The sequence below is a fragment of the Tamandua tetradactyla genome, chromosome 6, assembly GCF_023851605.1.
Source record: "Tamandua tetradactyla isolate mTamTet1 chromosome 6, mTamTet1.pri, whole genome shotgun sequence".
In the NCBI taxonomy this organism is placed as follows: domain Eukaryota; kingdom Metazoa; phylum Chordata; class Mammalia; order Pilosa; family Myrmecophagidae; genus Tamandua; species Tamandua tetradactyla.
In genome coordinates, this window is record NC_135332.1 from 138,678,289 (window position 1) to 138,693,974 (window position 15,686).

The 15,686-nt window shown below is 38.4% G+C and overlaps 1 protein-coding gene across 9 annotated transcripts in view; it reads left to right on the forward strand.

The window, feature by feature from the left end:
• The window catches only part of NDUFAF6 (NADH:ubiquinone oxidoreductase complex assembly factor 6), a 253,614-nt gene that overhangs the window by 152,647 nt on the left and 85,281 nt on the right, over positions 1 to 15,686 (forward strand). For 3 of the 9 annotated variants that reach the window (XR_013178341.1, XM_077167250.1, XM_077167251.1), the window contains exons 1-2: positions 5,587 to 5,792; positions 9,062 to 9,161. Coding sequence is in view for 3 of the 9 variants with exons in the window: in XM_077167250.1 (XP_077023365.1) it covers positions 5,596 to 5,792; positions 9,062 to 9,161 (297 nt within the window). In the remaining 6 variants the exon portion in view is untranslated. Of the gene's footprint in view, positions 1 to 5,586; positions 5,793 to 9,061; positions 9,166 to 9,197; positions 10,387 to 14,792; positions 14,936 to 15,686 lie in introns of those variants that run through there. The other 6 variants (XM_077167255.1, XM_077167256.1, XM_077167253.1 and 3 more) reach the window with 4 other exon arrangements.

Below are 15,686 nucleotides of genomic sequence, written 5' to 3' on the forward strand. Positions count from 1 at the left end.
GGATGCAGAACTTTCAGTGCTAAAACCCAGACAGTCCGTAAATGGCATACGGTCATTGTGAAGTTGATTAAATTAATACCTGTAACCTACTAGGAGTGCCTAGCACATGGTAAGCACTCAGTAAGCATCAGGTATTATTACTATTATTAATAATATTATATTTAAGAGGTCATCTGAACTGAGAGACATCTTCAGAGACTTTTCCTGAACTGGTACTCTAAATCAGGGTTCCCTGCTATGCTCATTCATTGCATCTGGTTCTTCTTTGTTAATTGTTCCCCAACATCCATTCTCCTCATTTTCAATAATAGTAGGATCTCTGGTTTTTAGCTGGGCACCCAGCTATCAGAATAAAGACTATTTCCCAGTCTTCCTTGCAACAGACTAAGTTTTTACCAATGGCATGTGAACAGATGCAATAAGTACAAATTCTATGCTGTTTCTTTAAAGCAGGAGGTTCTTTTTTTCAGAGGGGGAGGGAAAAGGAGGATATGTTTATTTTCTTGATTGGGGTAATGCTTTTGTGTATACATATATTAACACTTACAAGTTTGTACATTTTTAACATGTTGTTCATATTTTTATTTGAGTAGTTGTAGGTTTACAGAAAAATCATGCAAAAAGTACAAGCTTCCCATATACCCATCTTGCTCAAGTGGTTTTCCCTGTTATAAACATTTCGTATTAGTGTGCTACTTTTGTAACAATTGATAAAATAGTATTATTATAATTATGCTATTAACTTTAGCCCACTGTTTACATTAGCGTTCACTGTTGTCTTGTGTAGTTTTGTGTTTTGTTTTGTTTTTTTAAGGCAGGAGATTCTTAACCCAAAGAGCTGGTGGATAGAATTCAGAAGATCCGTGAACGTGACTGGAAAAAAAAATGTGTATCTGTATCTTCACCAAGGGCTAACTGAAATTTAACATTTGCTCCAATTATGAATAATGGCAACAAAATATAAAAGTATTAGCAATAACTGTGATCTTGTCACCAAAAGAAATCAGACATTCTCATTACTGGTGGCCGATGAGAGGGAGGGGCAAGGGGTATGGATGTATGAGTTCTTTTTTTCTCCTTTTTCTGGAGTGATGCAAATGTTCTAAAAATGATCATAAAGAATACACACGTATGTGATGATATTGTAAGCTACTGATTGTATGGTATGGTTGGACTGTATGTTGTGTGGATATTTCTCAATAAAAATATAAAAAAAAGAAATCAGACATTTTCATATCACATAACAGTTTTGCAGATATCTATAGGTCGCTTATGCTTCATTGGCACTTTGAAGTTATGGCAGTTATTAGATTCACTGCTAAATCTTATTTAATGCTTAAAGAAGCACATATATTACTAGTACGCCATGGCACAAAAGTGGTTACAGTCTCCTATATTAAAGAGGAGGGGCATGTCTTGCTTTTTTCACTCTTGTTGCTGACTGACGTGGGGACATAGTGGTAAGCCACTTCAGACATGCTCATGAGGGTGACACCATTCCAATGGTGGAATAACCAGGCTGAAAGAGTGTGGGTCCCCTGCACCTTGGAATCTTCGCGCAACCGTACATAGCTTACACCTGAACTGCTCCTTGAGTGAGAACCCCAAGTCTAGCTTAAGTCACAGTTATTTTGTGTTTTCACTCGAGTAGCTAAACTTATATCCTTGTTTGTACAATAGCAGTAATAAATATATATTTATTTGTGTTTGTTTGTTTAATATCTTTATTCACCATTAAAGACTCAGTGAGGACATGGGTTTTCCCTATTTGTTCACCCCTGCATCCGAGCAGCCGGTGATCATTGCAGATCTCAAAAAATATTTAAAAAATGAATGAAATTATAGCATGAGGAAATCTCTATGACAATGTCAGGTGAATCCAACAATTTATGTAGACAATATGTAAAAACAGAGAAAAAGTCTATCCGTAGAAAAAAGGATGAAGGAAATACCAAAATGTGAACTCATCACTTGAATGGTAGACTTAGCATGATTTTCTTCTACATTTGCTTCTATTTTCCAGATTTTCTTTTATAAGCATTGGCTTTAAAATGAAAAACATGTAATAAGAAAAATGCAACAAGAGAGTCAGTTAAATTCCTGAAGGCCTTGGAGAAGGCCTGGAGGAGGTGTGTGGAGGAGGCTGACCAGGGGAGGTTCAACCAGCCATCCCAGACCCCTGAGATACACAATGTGAATCTCAATGTTCACTGTGAACATACACAATGTGAAATGTTAAAGCACATCCCCATAAAGAATGGAATTTGCTTCTTTATAAAGGTGGAGCATTATGTCTCCCACAATAAGGCATGACTCTTTAAAATGTAGCAATCAAAAAAGGACGGTTTTTATGCCGCTAAAGCCTGGAAAGAAGTGTTATTCTGTTTCATCCACAACTACCCAGACGGGTCAGTCACAGTCACCATGGAGAGAATCACATTCTCAAAGAGGACACAGTGGGTAAATGCCACAGCTACAAGCAAATTTTAAAAATCATGCTTCTGTGGTCATTTACATCATTAAAGTTCATTTTTTGGTTACGCACTGAACTTCTGCCTTGACTGAATATGTGTATCCATATTTCAAACATATTAGTTTTGATATCAGGAAATTAGACTAAGGTAATTTTTTCATGTATTCTCAGTGCTAAAATAAAAACCCCACCAAAAAATAGGCAGCAGTAGTTTATATAAGAAAGAAATTAATTTTAAGATTGACAAATAATGGCTGATCAGTAAATGTTGGTGGTGACAATGTGCTATTCACAGCATATTTTAAAAGTTCTCAATTTTTCCTCTATTGACAGCAGTTAGAATCCGCCTTCAGGGTCACAGATTTATATACTCATAAAAACCTCTAATACATGTTTTCATTAACTAGAAGTGAATGTATTTCTCAAAATAGATTGATTGGAGTAATGAAATATGGAGACTAATCATGAAACAAATGAAATAGGTTTATCAGAAAGACGTAAAAGTGGGTACAGGCTATGGAAATGAAATAGAAGAGAAAGTTAATAATAGCTAAGGTCAATAATAATGATTATTATTTTAAAATAATTATTCTTAAAGTGTATAATCATGATTCTCATACAGATATAAAATGAACATATCAAAAATTTTATTTAACTCATCAATTAATAAGGGAACCAGTGAGATGTTACAACCAGTTCAAAGGAGTATTCAAAGACCCATACAAATACAGGCAGTCAGGAATGCTTAAATTAATCTGCTTAATAGATGTGAAACTACCAAAACTGATTGATAGGAATCAACTGAATCTTCATTGGACACGACCTGCTTTTCTATGGACAAGAATCATTTGCATTACCGTGAATATTCTACAACTTCAGAGACGTTTCAAAGACAATGAAAGATTCAGAGACCCCTTTAGACTCAGACTGTTTTCTTAGAATCAGAAAACTTAGACAATGCCAAACTTTCCATTGAAGACATACAAGTAAATTTTTGGTCCATTTCAAAAGTCTTTCATAATGTTTTCCCTACATAGCTGACTTGCGTTGAATGCTTTTATGGGCCAGGCACTGTTCCAGGTGCTTTAGATGTATTACTCATTTAATCCTACAATCACCTTATATGGTAAGTTTATTATTATCTCCAGTTTTTAGGTGAGGAAACTGAGGCCCAAAACATGGGAAATAACTCACCAACATAAAAAAGATAGTAGGAGATAGAAGCAGGATGTGAATACAAGTAGTTTTATAACAGCTGTGCTACCATAGGTGGAAATATGTGGAGGAAAAATAATGAATAGATCTGGCCAGTTAGATATACGTTAGCTACAGAAGAGGGAAGAGGTAAAAATGACTCCAAAGTGTTTCCGCTGGTCTAAGGGGTAAAGGGGAGGGGGGGGGGGGTCACTGTTCAGATAAATAAAGAGGCTATGAGGAGTTAATTTGATTTGCTTTTTTAGACATATGGACTTTGAAGTAATGGCAAGAAGTCAGATGGAAAAATCCAACTGGGCAGGAGATCAGAATTGGAGATGTGGATGAGTGATTTTTTTGTGTGTGTGTGTAGGAGGTTTTAACTATGGTTTTGAAAATACCAGCATGTCTGTCAGAGCTAAAGGACAGAGTCCAGAGTGAAGAGAGAACTGGGGTTCTGCTACTACATGGACTGAAGAGGGACAGTCTCAGGGTGTGAATTGGTTAGAGTTCATAGATCCATGAACAGTGCTCTCTCTGGTTTAATCAGAAACATTAGCTGATGTAAGGAATGCAAATGGCTAGAATTGAGGTTGGAAGGTAAACTGAGGCCACACCATTAAGGGACTTAATATCTTGTGCGCAGTAAAGGTCATCAAGCAATGAAGGATCATGATTGGATGTACATTTTAGAAAGAACCACTCTGGCTGTAGCATGATGAGGTTGGCTACGTCTGGAGGTATGACGGTGTCACTGGGATCCTGTTACAGGCTACTGCTGGCCTTGGGCCAGATGATAACTAGACCCAACTCTAATATTTAAGATACCCAGGGTCAAGAGTACCAAAGGAAGCCCATGGACCATATGAATAAATAAAGTCTAAACGAAGCTAGTAAACTTAAATGAAGTAAACTCTAGGCCCCTATCTTGATAAGTACATCTCCATAAGAACCTGGAAGGTCAGGTTTAAATTTAGAATTTTCAGGCTCCTTGGAGTTCCATGCTGGACCTTGGAGGCTCAGGGGAACAGGGTCTGCCCTGTGCCTACTCCCAACTCCTGGTACATCCCCTTCCCCCATGTCCTCCCTTCTCTTTCCACCCAAAACAGGACTGTAGAGTAATAAAGATCAGTTCTAATCTTGCCCTGCCACTTACTCTTTATGTGGATGGAGATCATCTTTCAGCCTCAGTTTCCTCATTTGTAAGCCGAAGTAAAAAAAAAAAATATTTAAGGATTGCTATAAGGAATATATGGGACAAAATACCCACGCTGCCCTCATGGAACTTAAGGGTGCACTTGGAAAGATAATCAGAGTGGGCGAGCTACAGGTAATGGTTATACCATGGCTTAAGGTATTGTTCCTCTCAGGGATTTCTGTGTTTGCTCCTGCAGGTGCAAATTAGGCAATGGTTCTTACGGAGGGCGACACTACCAGAGGCGTTTGGGAACGTGCGGGGCTTTCGGGGTCACGATGCCTGGGGATCCAGGTATGGCGATGTGCTGGACGGCCCCTTCCAGGGCACTGCTGTCGCGCCCGAAGTGCTAAAAGAGCCCCCGTGGAGAAATTATGCAAGGTGTTTCACTCTCATTGAGAGATTTGCGACACAGGGGTGGCGAGACGCAATTTTGGCGGCTATTTCTCTCAGAAGCGGGCTCCAGGGTCTGCTTGGGGATGGACGTGGAAGGGAGAAAACACGGGCGGGATCGGCCGTCCTAGGCTGGGATTGCCTGAAACCAAGGCAGATAAGAGCCGCGGCGGTTCCGACGCAGAAGAGCACAGCGACACCTGGCTCTCCTCGGAGACGCGTCCAGAGCGCGCCTTCTGCCGCGGGCAGGTGGGCGGGCCTCCCGGCCCGGGGCTTAACCAGGGCGTGGTGTTGCCAAACGCCGACGTCGCGGGGTCGAAGGGCACGCAGCGCCGGCGTCATGGCAGCCTCCGCACTAGCCCGAGCGTGGGGGCTGCTGCGGCTTGGTGTCCCCGGCCGGTGTCACTGCGGGTCGCCCCGGGACCACCTCGCGCGCATGCGGCATATTCCGGGTCCCGCGGTGACCGAACGGAACTTGTCTGCGGCCAGCGGGCCGGGCGCCTCAGGCACTGACCTCTACTGTGTGGAGCTGCTGAGGTGAGCGAGCCCGTTCTCCAAGCCCGAGGGCCCGAGTGGCCTAGTGGGGGCCGGTGGTGCGGCTTTGACCGGGCCGCGTCCGGGTGAGCGGACCGGCGGAGTCCCTCGCGCTCTTTTGCTTGCACGGTTAGGTTGGCACTGGGTGCAGGTGTGTAAAGAGGGTGAGGGAGCAAGAGCATTCACCTGTTACAGAGCTGTGGCAAAATTCATGCCAACCCTTATCATCTTGCTTAGTTTTAATCTAATTAATCTTTTCCTGCATACGAAGCTTTTTCGCTTGCACAGCAGTCAGTAATTTCAGTGACAACAGTAGCTAACATTTTTTTCTCTTGGTATCAAGCACTATGTACAGTAGTTTACAAGTAATTAACTTTTCTAAAAAGTTGTAAGAACAGCTGTAGACTTACCGTTTAGGATTGTGAGGATTAAAACATTTAGAACAATGTCTGGTACGTAGTAAGGGTACAGTGGGTGGATACAAGATAAACTATCATCAGCTCATTTAATAGACGAGGCAACGGAGGGTTAGAGAGATTAAGGAATTTGCCTGAGGTTCACTAGGCTATAACCCATGCAGTTAGGGACTTGATGTGATGGCAGCGTCCGGAACACCTAGCACGTGGAAGTTGCTTATTAATCATTTGTGGAGTTGTGTTGAGTGATTCAAGTCCCATGACTCCTTGGGTCCTGCCTTGGAATCCAAATCTGACTATAGAGACCATTCCTCTTGATTGTTAACAGTGGATTGAGTTACTTGGTCTTATGGACTTCTGAATCTGGGCAAATCCAATTTTTTAAAATTCCGCTTTAGCGAAAAGTAGCATAAACTACAAAATTCCCATGTATCTCGTTTTGTTTAATTTTTACCAACTTTTGTTTTTTAAATAGCGTGCCATTCCCACTTAAGCTGTTGATCAGAAAACAAGATAGCAATAATGGAAGTAAGGGCAGTAAGAATTTATAAAAGTCAAAACTGTCACAAGGTTGTATTCATTTTCTTTTATTTTAAAGTCATTTTTTGATGACAAAAACTTCAAGTTACCAACGAGTATACCCATATCCACTAGTGTCATAACCATCCTCTCTAAGGTAATCACTCTTACTAATTTCTTATATATTCTTCTGGTGATAGTCTGTGCCATTACAAACACATAAATACTTAATTTTTAATTTTTGCTTCACTCAAGTGGTAGTTTTTCTCAAATATATTTACAGATGCCCAGATACTTAACTTTTCCATATGGGTATTTGTTTGGAACAGAGAGTATTCCCTCTAGTGACTAAAAAAGGCCTGAATTTTTCAGGCAGACCTCATTTGAGCTTCTTCATCCCAACTCTGTTTCTTGGGAATTCAGTGTTTTCCTTATTTGTGAATTTCTGCTCTTACATAGCCTGATTGTCAGAATTAAAGGTGGTGTATATAAAAATGTTTAGCGGAGTGTCTGTTTCGTAATGTATTCTCAATACATAGTTTTAAAAATAAAAACAAAATGAAACTTGGAAGGAAGATTAGAACTTCTGTCTTCTAACTGTCCATTGGCAATCTGTACAAGATTTGTCCTTTGAAATTGTGCAGGGTTGTTTTGGACATGTATCTTATATAGGAACTCTGAATATAAGGAAGATTTCCAGACCAGAGCTTCAGCTTAGCCAGCTTTGGTTCTCCTAGGAATCTGTTAGGTTTGGTTCCTGGGAAAATCTCAAACCCAATTTACATAGGCGTCTTGGAGTTTTTTTTTTTTTTTTAAGAGATCCTGTTTGTGCCATCTACTTTTTTTTTAAACTTTTAAAAATTGTATAACATATATATACAGCAAAGAAAGAAAACAGCAATAATTTTCAGAGCACTCTTCAGCAAGTAGTTACAGGACAGATCCCAGAGTTTGTCATGAGCTACTATACCGTCCTCTCAGGTTTTTCCTTCTAGCTGCTCCGGGATAGAGGAGGCTAGAAGGGATATTTTTTTATTATCACAATCAACATTTTTTTTTCTTTTTTTGTGAAAACATATATACATAAAAGCAATGAATTTCAAAGCACAGCACCACAATTAGTTGAAGAACAGATTTCAGAGTTTGATATGGGTTGGAGTTTGTTTTTGAGAAAAGAGTAAACAAGGAGACCTGCCTCGGGTTTTGAGGTATACTGATAAGGTGCTGCTGGTGATGTGTGGTAGGGCACTTGGTGTCCTCTGCTTCCAGCCTCATCAGGGAGCCGTTGCTTCCTTCCGTGGTACTGGCGTTGCAGTCCTAACACCTGATGTGTTTGTTTATATATGTCTGAAGTCTATACCTAGCCTCAGGGTCTGGCACAGAGTAGGACTGAATAAATTAGAATGAAAGAATACATGTAAATATCCTGTTCCAGCAAACTTTTGACCCATTTAACATTCATTAAGGCATTCACTGATATTTTGTCTGACTCAGTTATTACTATGATAGTTAACTTCCATCATGTCTGTTAGATTTATTAGTTGTCATTTCACTTGTTGTAGAGCTTTTCCTTTTCTTCCCATTTATTTGTTAATTTATTTATATCAGTATAGGCTCATGGAGTCCTCTTAGAATCTGTTATTGTCATTATTTTTTTGATGCTTTAAGCCTAAATTGTTCCAGACTTGACAGTGAGAGCTCTCTCAAGCCAGTTTTTGTGACAAGTCCTCTCCATTCTTTGAGCTTACTTTACTTTCTGCTCAAGTTGTTTCAGGCTTATTCTCCTTGCCCCAGCCTTGGAGTCAATCTTTCCTCCAAGGAGCCCTAGTTTACTTTAGTGGTGAACATAATTTAGAAACCAAGGTCTTAGTGCTAGGTGTGATTCTGGAGAGTGATTACTTCTAGAGTGTCTTAGCTGACAGTGCTCGGAAATATACACACATAACTCCTACCTCTGTATCTGTTTTATCTCTACTTTGTTTGCTTCTCTGTGTATTAAAAACTGCTGGTTCACACTAATACCTGCTTAAATTATTTTTTTAACTTTATTTCTACTTCTGTGGCTCATTTGAATTCTTATTAAAACCAAAGTGATCTGAAACAAAATTATAACCCTATATAAATTAAAATAAATGAATAGAATTTGAGTATCTTATTTTTTAAACTGATCTGGGATTGGGGAAGATACAGTTTTCATGTAGAGAAACATAGAATATAAGAAAATTCAAGCCCATTCTGAACTGAAGTCTCATTTTTTTCAGTTAATTTTGGTCAGTTTTTGTACACAGTTTGGAAAGGGAAATAACAACTATCTTTTTTTTTGCTTATTTGTTATAGAAAACGAGATTATGAAGGCTATTTATGCTCCCTGCTACTACCTGCAGAATCCCGAAGCTCTGCTTTTGCACTGAGGGCCTTCAACGTGGAACTGGCTCAGGCTGGTATTAAAATATCTTAAAATACAATTTGCAAAATGGTGATATTATAAGTTTAATGCTGAACAATTAATAACTGTAGTTGTAGTTTATATGTTAGATATTTTTAAGATCTCTGCTGGTGATTTGTTTCTCCTACTAACTCTTTAGATTTAACAATTAAATTCCAAAAATAAAACTAGCCAATAAACTTAATGTTTCAGGAAGTTTTTATCTCTTGTAAGGATTAAAAATATAAAACAGTGTAATTAACTGTATTAGTTAGGGTTCTCTAGAGAAATAGAATCAATAGGAATCACTCGCAGATATGAAATTTATAAAAGTGTCTCACTTAACCATGGGAACGCAGATTCCAAAATCCACAGGGCAGGCTGTGAAGCTGATGATTCCGATGGAGGGTCTGGATGAACTCTACAGGAGAGGCTTGCTGGCCGAAGCAGAAAGAGAGCCTGTCTCTTCTGAATCCTCCTTAAAAGGCTTCCAGTTATTAGATTAAGCATCACTCATTGCAGAAGACACTCCCCTTGGCTGATTGCAGATGGAATCAGCTGTGGATGCAGCCGATATGATCATGATTCAATTCTAGGAAATGTCCTCTTTGCAACAGACAGGCCAGCACTTGCCCAACCAGACAAACAGTTGCCAGCACTTGGCCAAGTTGACACATGAACCTGACCATGACATTAACATTGCCCATTTGCCTTTTAATTGAATAGGTTAATCAGTATACTATTTATCTGTGCTGGTTTGAAAGGATGTATGTCCCCTAGAAAAGCCATGATTTAATCAAAACCACATGTCATAAAGGCAGAATAATCCCTATTCAGTACTGTATGTAATTAGGTCATCTCCCTGGAGATGTAACCCAATCAAGAGTGATTGTTAAGCTGTATTAGGGGAGCTGTGTCTCCACCCATTTTGGTGGGTCTTGATTGTTTTACTGGAGTCCTATAAAAGAGGAAGGATTTTGGAGAATGAGAGATTCAGAGAGAGCAGAGAATGCTGCAGCACCACGAAGCAGAGAGTCCATCAGCCAGTGCTTTGGAGATGAAGAAGAAAAATGCCTCTCTGGGAGCTTCATGAAACAGGAAGCCAGGAGAGAAAGCTAGCAGGTGATGCTGTGCTTACCATGTGCCCTTCCAGCTGAGGGAGACACTGTGACTGTTTGCCATGTACCTTCTCAGATGAGAGAGAGAACCTGAACTTCATTGGCCTTCTTGAACCAAGGTATCTTCCCTGGGTACCTTTACTTGGACATTTCTATAGACTTGTTTTAATTGGGACATTTTCTCAGCCTTAGAACTATAAACTAGCAACTTATTAAATTCTCCCTTTTAAAAGCCATTCTGTTTCTGGTATATTGCATTCTGGCAGCTAGCAAACTAGAACAATATCCTCCCAAACAATCATGTAATATCCATTTACATAGCAGCAATTCAGAGCACTTTTTTTTTTTGTATGGGCAGGCACTGGGAATCAAACACTGGTCTCTGGCATGGCAGGTGAGAATTCTGCCTACTGAGCCGCCATCACATCACACTTATTTATTTATTTTTCAGAGCACTTTTTAACGTGTGGTTTTAGCTTTAATGTGAAGTGAGGAATAGAAGCAATTATAACAAATTCAGACCTTAAGTCCCTCACTTTTGTTTAAGAAATACAAAGGAGAGACATTTCTTTTTCGTAAGATAGAGAGTGTGAAGATACAAAATAAGTTGGAAAGGAGGCTGGAGTGAGGAAGTTTAAGTAGAAGGACCTGGTCTTTTCAGTAAAGTTAGTGGAGAGGTCAGTTATTGGGAGTGAGGGAGCTAGGGAGAATTTGGGGTCTTGAAGAGTGTAGGGAGCTTTGACTTGACTTCACTGCTGATTATCAGAGGAAGTAAACAAGGAACACATTAAAGGATGTGAGCATAGCATGGAGGTGCAACTGAGGTTAGATGCGGAATCTAATGAGTCTAATAGACTCTGGTTTTTCCTTTGGTGTATTCGTAGAAGTCATGGGCCTATATTTTTTCATCTCATCTTTTTTTTCATCAGCATGTTAAATCAATCACAGTTCAGCCATAAAGAATCCCTACTGTGATCTTCCATTATAACTTTAAAATGATTAAAATTCCATTTTTAATAATTCAACCCTCAGGATTCCTTCTGAATTCTTAGTCACTTTGTAAGAGTCTCTTGTTATTTCTTTGAACACACAATCTTGTTTGTTCATTCATTCAACAAAAATTGATTGGCTGTTTAAAATATGCTAGGTACTGTTTTAGGTCCTGGAGTTATAGCATTGAATAAAACATACAAAATCCCTGCACTCAGGGCACAAGTAAACAACTGTTGAACACATCAGAAGGCGACAAGGGCTGTGGAGAAAAATAAAGTGGGATTGGGGGGGGGGCTGGGTGTGATGGGATTTCCTATTTTAAGTAGGATGATCAGGAAAAAGTTCACTCATAAGGTGCATTTGAATAAAGATTTGAAGGAAGTAAGGAAGGGTGCTGTGCAGATATGTGAGTGAAGATTATTGTAGGCAGAAGGAATAACAAATGCAAAGGCTTTGAGGTGCAAATATGTCTGGTATGTTCAAAGAACAGAAGGCCAGTGGTGTACAGCAGAGAAGGAGCAGGAAAGGAGATGAGGTTAGAGGTAGCAGTAGGTTAGATACGTAAGGTCCTGGAGACCATTGCAATCACTTTGGCTTTTATTCAGAGTGAGATGGGAAGCCATTGGAGAGTTTTGATCAGGGAAACACATCATCTCTTAATCATGTTTTAAAAGGATTATTCTAGCTGCTGTATTGAGACAGACCATACACCATTGGGATCTGAATACTAAGTATTGCTATGAAACCTACCTGCAGTTAAGACCATTTTTTCCTCCAATTTTTAATTTGGAAATAATTTTACACATAAAAATTAACAACAGTGCAAAGAAAACCGTGATTCTTCTGTTAATGCTTTGCCCAATTTGCTTTATTATTCTGTCTCTCTCTATTTGAAGCATTTTAGAGTAACTTGCCTACACCATGCCTCTTAGCTCTAAAAAATATTAGTGTATATTTCATAAGAATAAGGTTCTCTTACCATAGCTACAGTACAGTTTCAACTTGAATAAAATTTAACATTGATAACAAACTTTGATTGATTGTCTCGTTTTCAGCTTCATTAAATGACCCAGTAATGCTGTTTGTAGCATTTCTTTTTTCTTTTTTGCACGGGATTCAGTATAGGATCATGTATTATATTTTGTTTTCATGTCTCTTTAGCCTCCTTTAAGCTTCACTTTATCTTTTATGGCATTGAAATTTTTTTAAATGTTTTTTTTAATTGTGAAATATATATACAAAAAAGCAAAAATTTCCAGGTACTTTTTTTTATTAATTTAAAAATTAAAAAAAATATATAACAAACAAATGCAAACGTTCTTAACTTTTGATCATTCTGTTCTACGTATATCAGTAATTCACAATATCATTACATAGTTGTATATTCATCATCATGATCATTTCTTAGAACATTTGCATCAATTCAGAAAAAGAAATAAAAAGAAAACAGAAAAAAATTCATGCATACCATACTCCATACCCCTCCCTTTCATTGATCACTAGCATTTCAATCTAAATTTATTTTAAATTCCCCCTATTGTTTAATTCCATATGTTTTACTCGTCTGTTGATAAGGTAGATAAAAGGAGCATCAAATGCAAGGTTTTCACAATCACACAGTCACATTGTGAAAGCTATATCATTATACAATCATCTTCAAGAAACATGGCTACTGGAACACAGATCTACATTTTCAGGCAGTTCCCTCCAGCCTCTCCATCACATCTTGACCAATAAGGTGATACCTATTTAATGCATAAAAGCAACTTCCAGGACAACCTCTCGACCCTATTTGGAATCTCTCAGCCAATGACACTTTATTTTGTCTCATTTTGCTCTTCCCCCTTTTGGTCGAGAAGGTTTTCTCAATCCCTTGGTGCTGAGTCTCAGCTCATTCTAGGATTTCTATCCCATGTTGCCAGGAAGGTCCACACCCCTGGGAGTCATGTCCCACGTAGACAAAGGGAGGGCAGTGAGTTTGCTTGTTGTGTTGGCTGGAGAGAGAGAGGCCACATCTGAGCAGCAAAAGAGGCTCTCTTGGGGGTGATTCTTAGGCCTAATTTTAAGTAGGCTTGACCTATCCTTTGTGGTGTTAAGTTTCATATGAACAAATCCCAAGATTGGGGGCTCAGCGTATAGCTTTGCTTGTCTGCACTGCTTGTGAGAATATCAAGAATTCAACTTGGGGAAGTTGAATTTCCCCCTTTCTCACCATTCCCCAAAGCAGACTTTGCAAATAGTTTTTTATTCACTGTTCAGATCATGCTGGGATTTATTGGGGCATCCCCCTAGACAAACCAACAGAATCTCATGTCCTACTCAAGGTTCCATGTACTTAATGTATTCAATTAAGCTGTCTACGTAAGTTATATTAGGAAATGCACTAGTCATAAATTTTGTACAAATAAACATTTTTTACTTTAGTCTCATATATATTTAAAAATTTAAAATATTAATTGCCATCTGTTTTCAGCACCCTGCAGTAATAACATTCCTTTGTTCTTCCTCATGCAAAAACATTTTTAAAATTTGTACATTTAGTCACTATCATTATACACTCTAGGCATTCTTAGATTCTACCATCTCAGTCTTTATTGTCTATCTTTCTTTCTGATTTCATTTGTCTTTGCCAATACTTTTTGATTGTCTGCTTAAGATACTCTGGGATGTATCCAGGCATTGCATTAAGCTATATAGGATTAAAGGCTTTCATTCTTATTCTGGGCTCCTTGTGTTTAGATAGTTTAACTGATCTATTCAGACAAGTTGAGTTAGATTATGTGCTACAGAAAACCTAGGTTCTGGACATAATAAAACTTTCTTCCTTTGGTCTCAAAGAGTAGATGAAGTTCTAAAATTCAGATACTGTCTTCCTTACATTTGTATTCTGAGTTACCTTATTCCTGACCCAGTCATCTTCATTCTTATCTCTAAATATCCGGTTATACATATATGAAACAGCCCCTCAAAATCCAGAAATCACAATTATCGCTCTGGGTTAAATATGACTGCTATAAGAGCTTACAATTTAGGCCTCAGTTTTCTTAAAAGTATTTTCTAACTGGGATAATAGAATATTTGTTCTTTCGTTTCTGGCTTATTTTACCTCACCAAATGTCCCATAGGTTCATTCACATCATTATATGCCTCACAACTTCATTCCTTTTTGTAGCAGCAGCATGTTTGATCATATGTTTACACCATCATTCACCAATCTACTTCTCATTCGGTGCATCTTTCAGCCAACTCTAACAACTGGGACTCATGTGTAATGTCCAAAGTCAGCAGTCCATCAACACTCTCAATTTTAGATAATTTCATTGTTCTCAAGAGAATAATAGCCGTTAAACACACCCTCACTAAATAGAAAATCCATACCTCTCCCTAAATCTTGTCCCTCCCCCCATTATTTATCCCTGGTATTGCTGTGGTACTGTTGATGTTAAACATAGCCTATAGTATGCAATAGCAGTTTCCCCCTATACCCCTAAATTATACACTCTTTGTACGAGATTCATACCTTGCATTAGTTCATGCAAGAACTTTTTTATATTTGTAGTGTTCATCAGTGGGACTCATGAGTCTGTACAACCCCTTTCAATCATGTTCACCTTCAATATGGTAATATTACTTATAGACTCACTGGTTGAAAGTCTTCACTTCTGTTCATTACAGGTAAGTTCACCCTCATTAGCAACCTCATTATTCACCCATCTCAAGCTTCTGTGTTTCTCTAGTTCCTCTATATTCTGTATTATAAGCTTCCGGTTTTACCTTTACCATGGTCATAAAAGTAAAATCTAGTTCCTCTATAATCTGTATTATAAGCTTCTGATTTTACCTTTACCATGGTCACAAAACATACTTTTATGTCCTTTTTGTTTATCTGTCCTTTTGTTTCCAGTGTACTTCACTCAGCATTATGTCCTCAAGGCTCATCTATCTTGTCACATGGTGCAGGACGTCATTTTGTCTTACTGCTGCATAATATTCCATTGTGTGTGTGTGTATATATATATATATATATATATATATATATATATATATACACCACATTTTGTTAATCTACTTGTCTGTTGATGGGCACGTGGATTGTTTCCATCTTTTAGCAATTTTGAATAGCTGCTATGAACATGGTATGCAAATCTTAGTTTGTGTCACTGCTTTCAGCCCTTTTGGTTACATACGTAGAGTAGTGGTATTGTCTGGTCATAGGGCAACTTGATGTTTATTTTCTTAAGGAACCACCAAACTGTCTGTCTTCTATAGTGGCTGTACCATTATATATTCCCACCAGCAATGTATAAGTGTCCCAATTTCTCCACATCCTTTCCAACATTTGTAGTTTCCTTTGTTTAATAGCAGCCTTTCTTACAGGTGTGAGGTAGTATCTATTGTAGTCTTGATTTGCATTTACCTTTTAGCT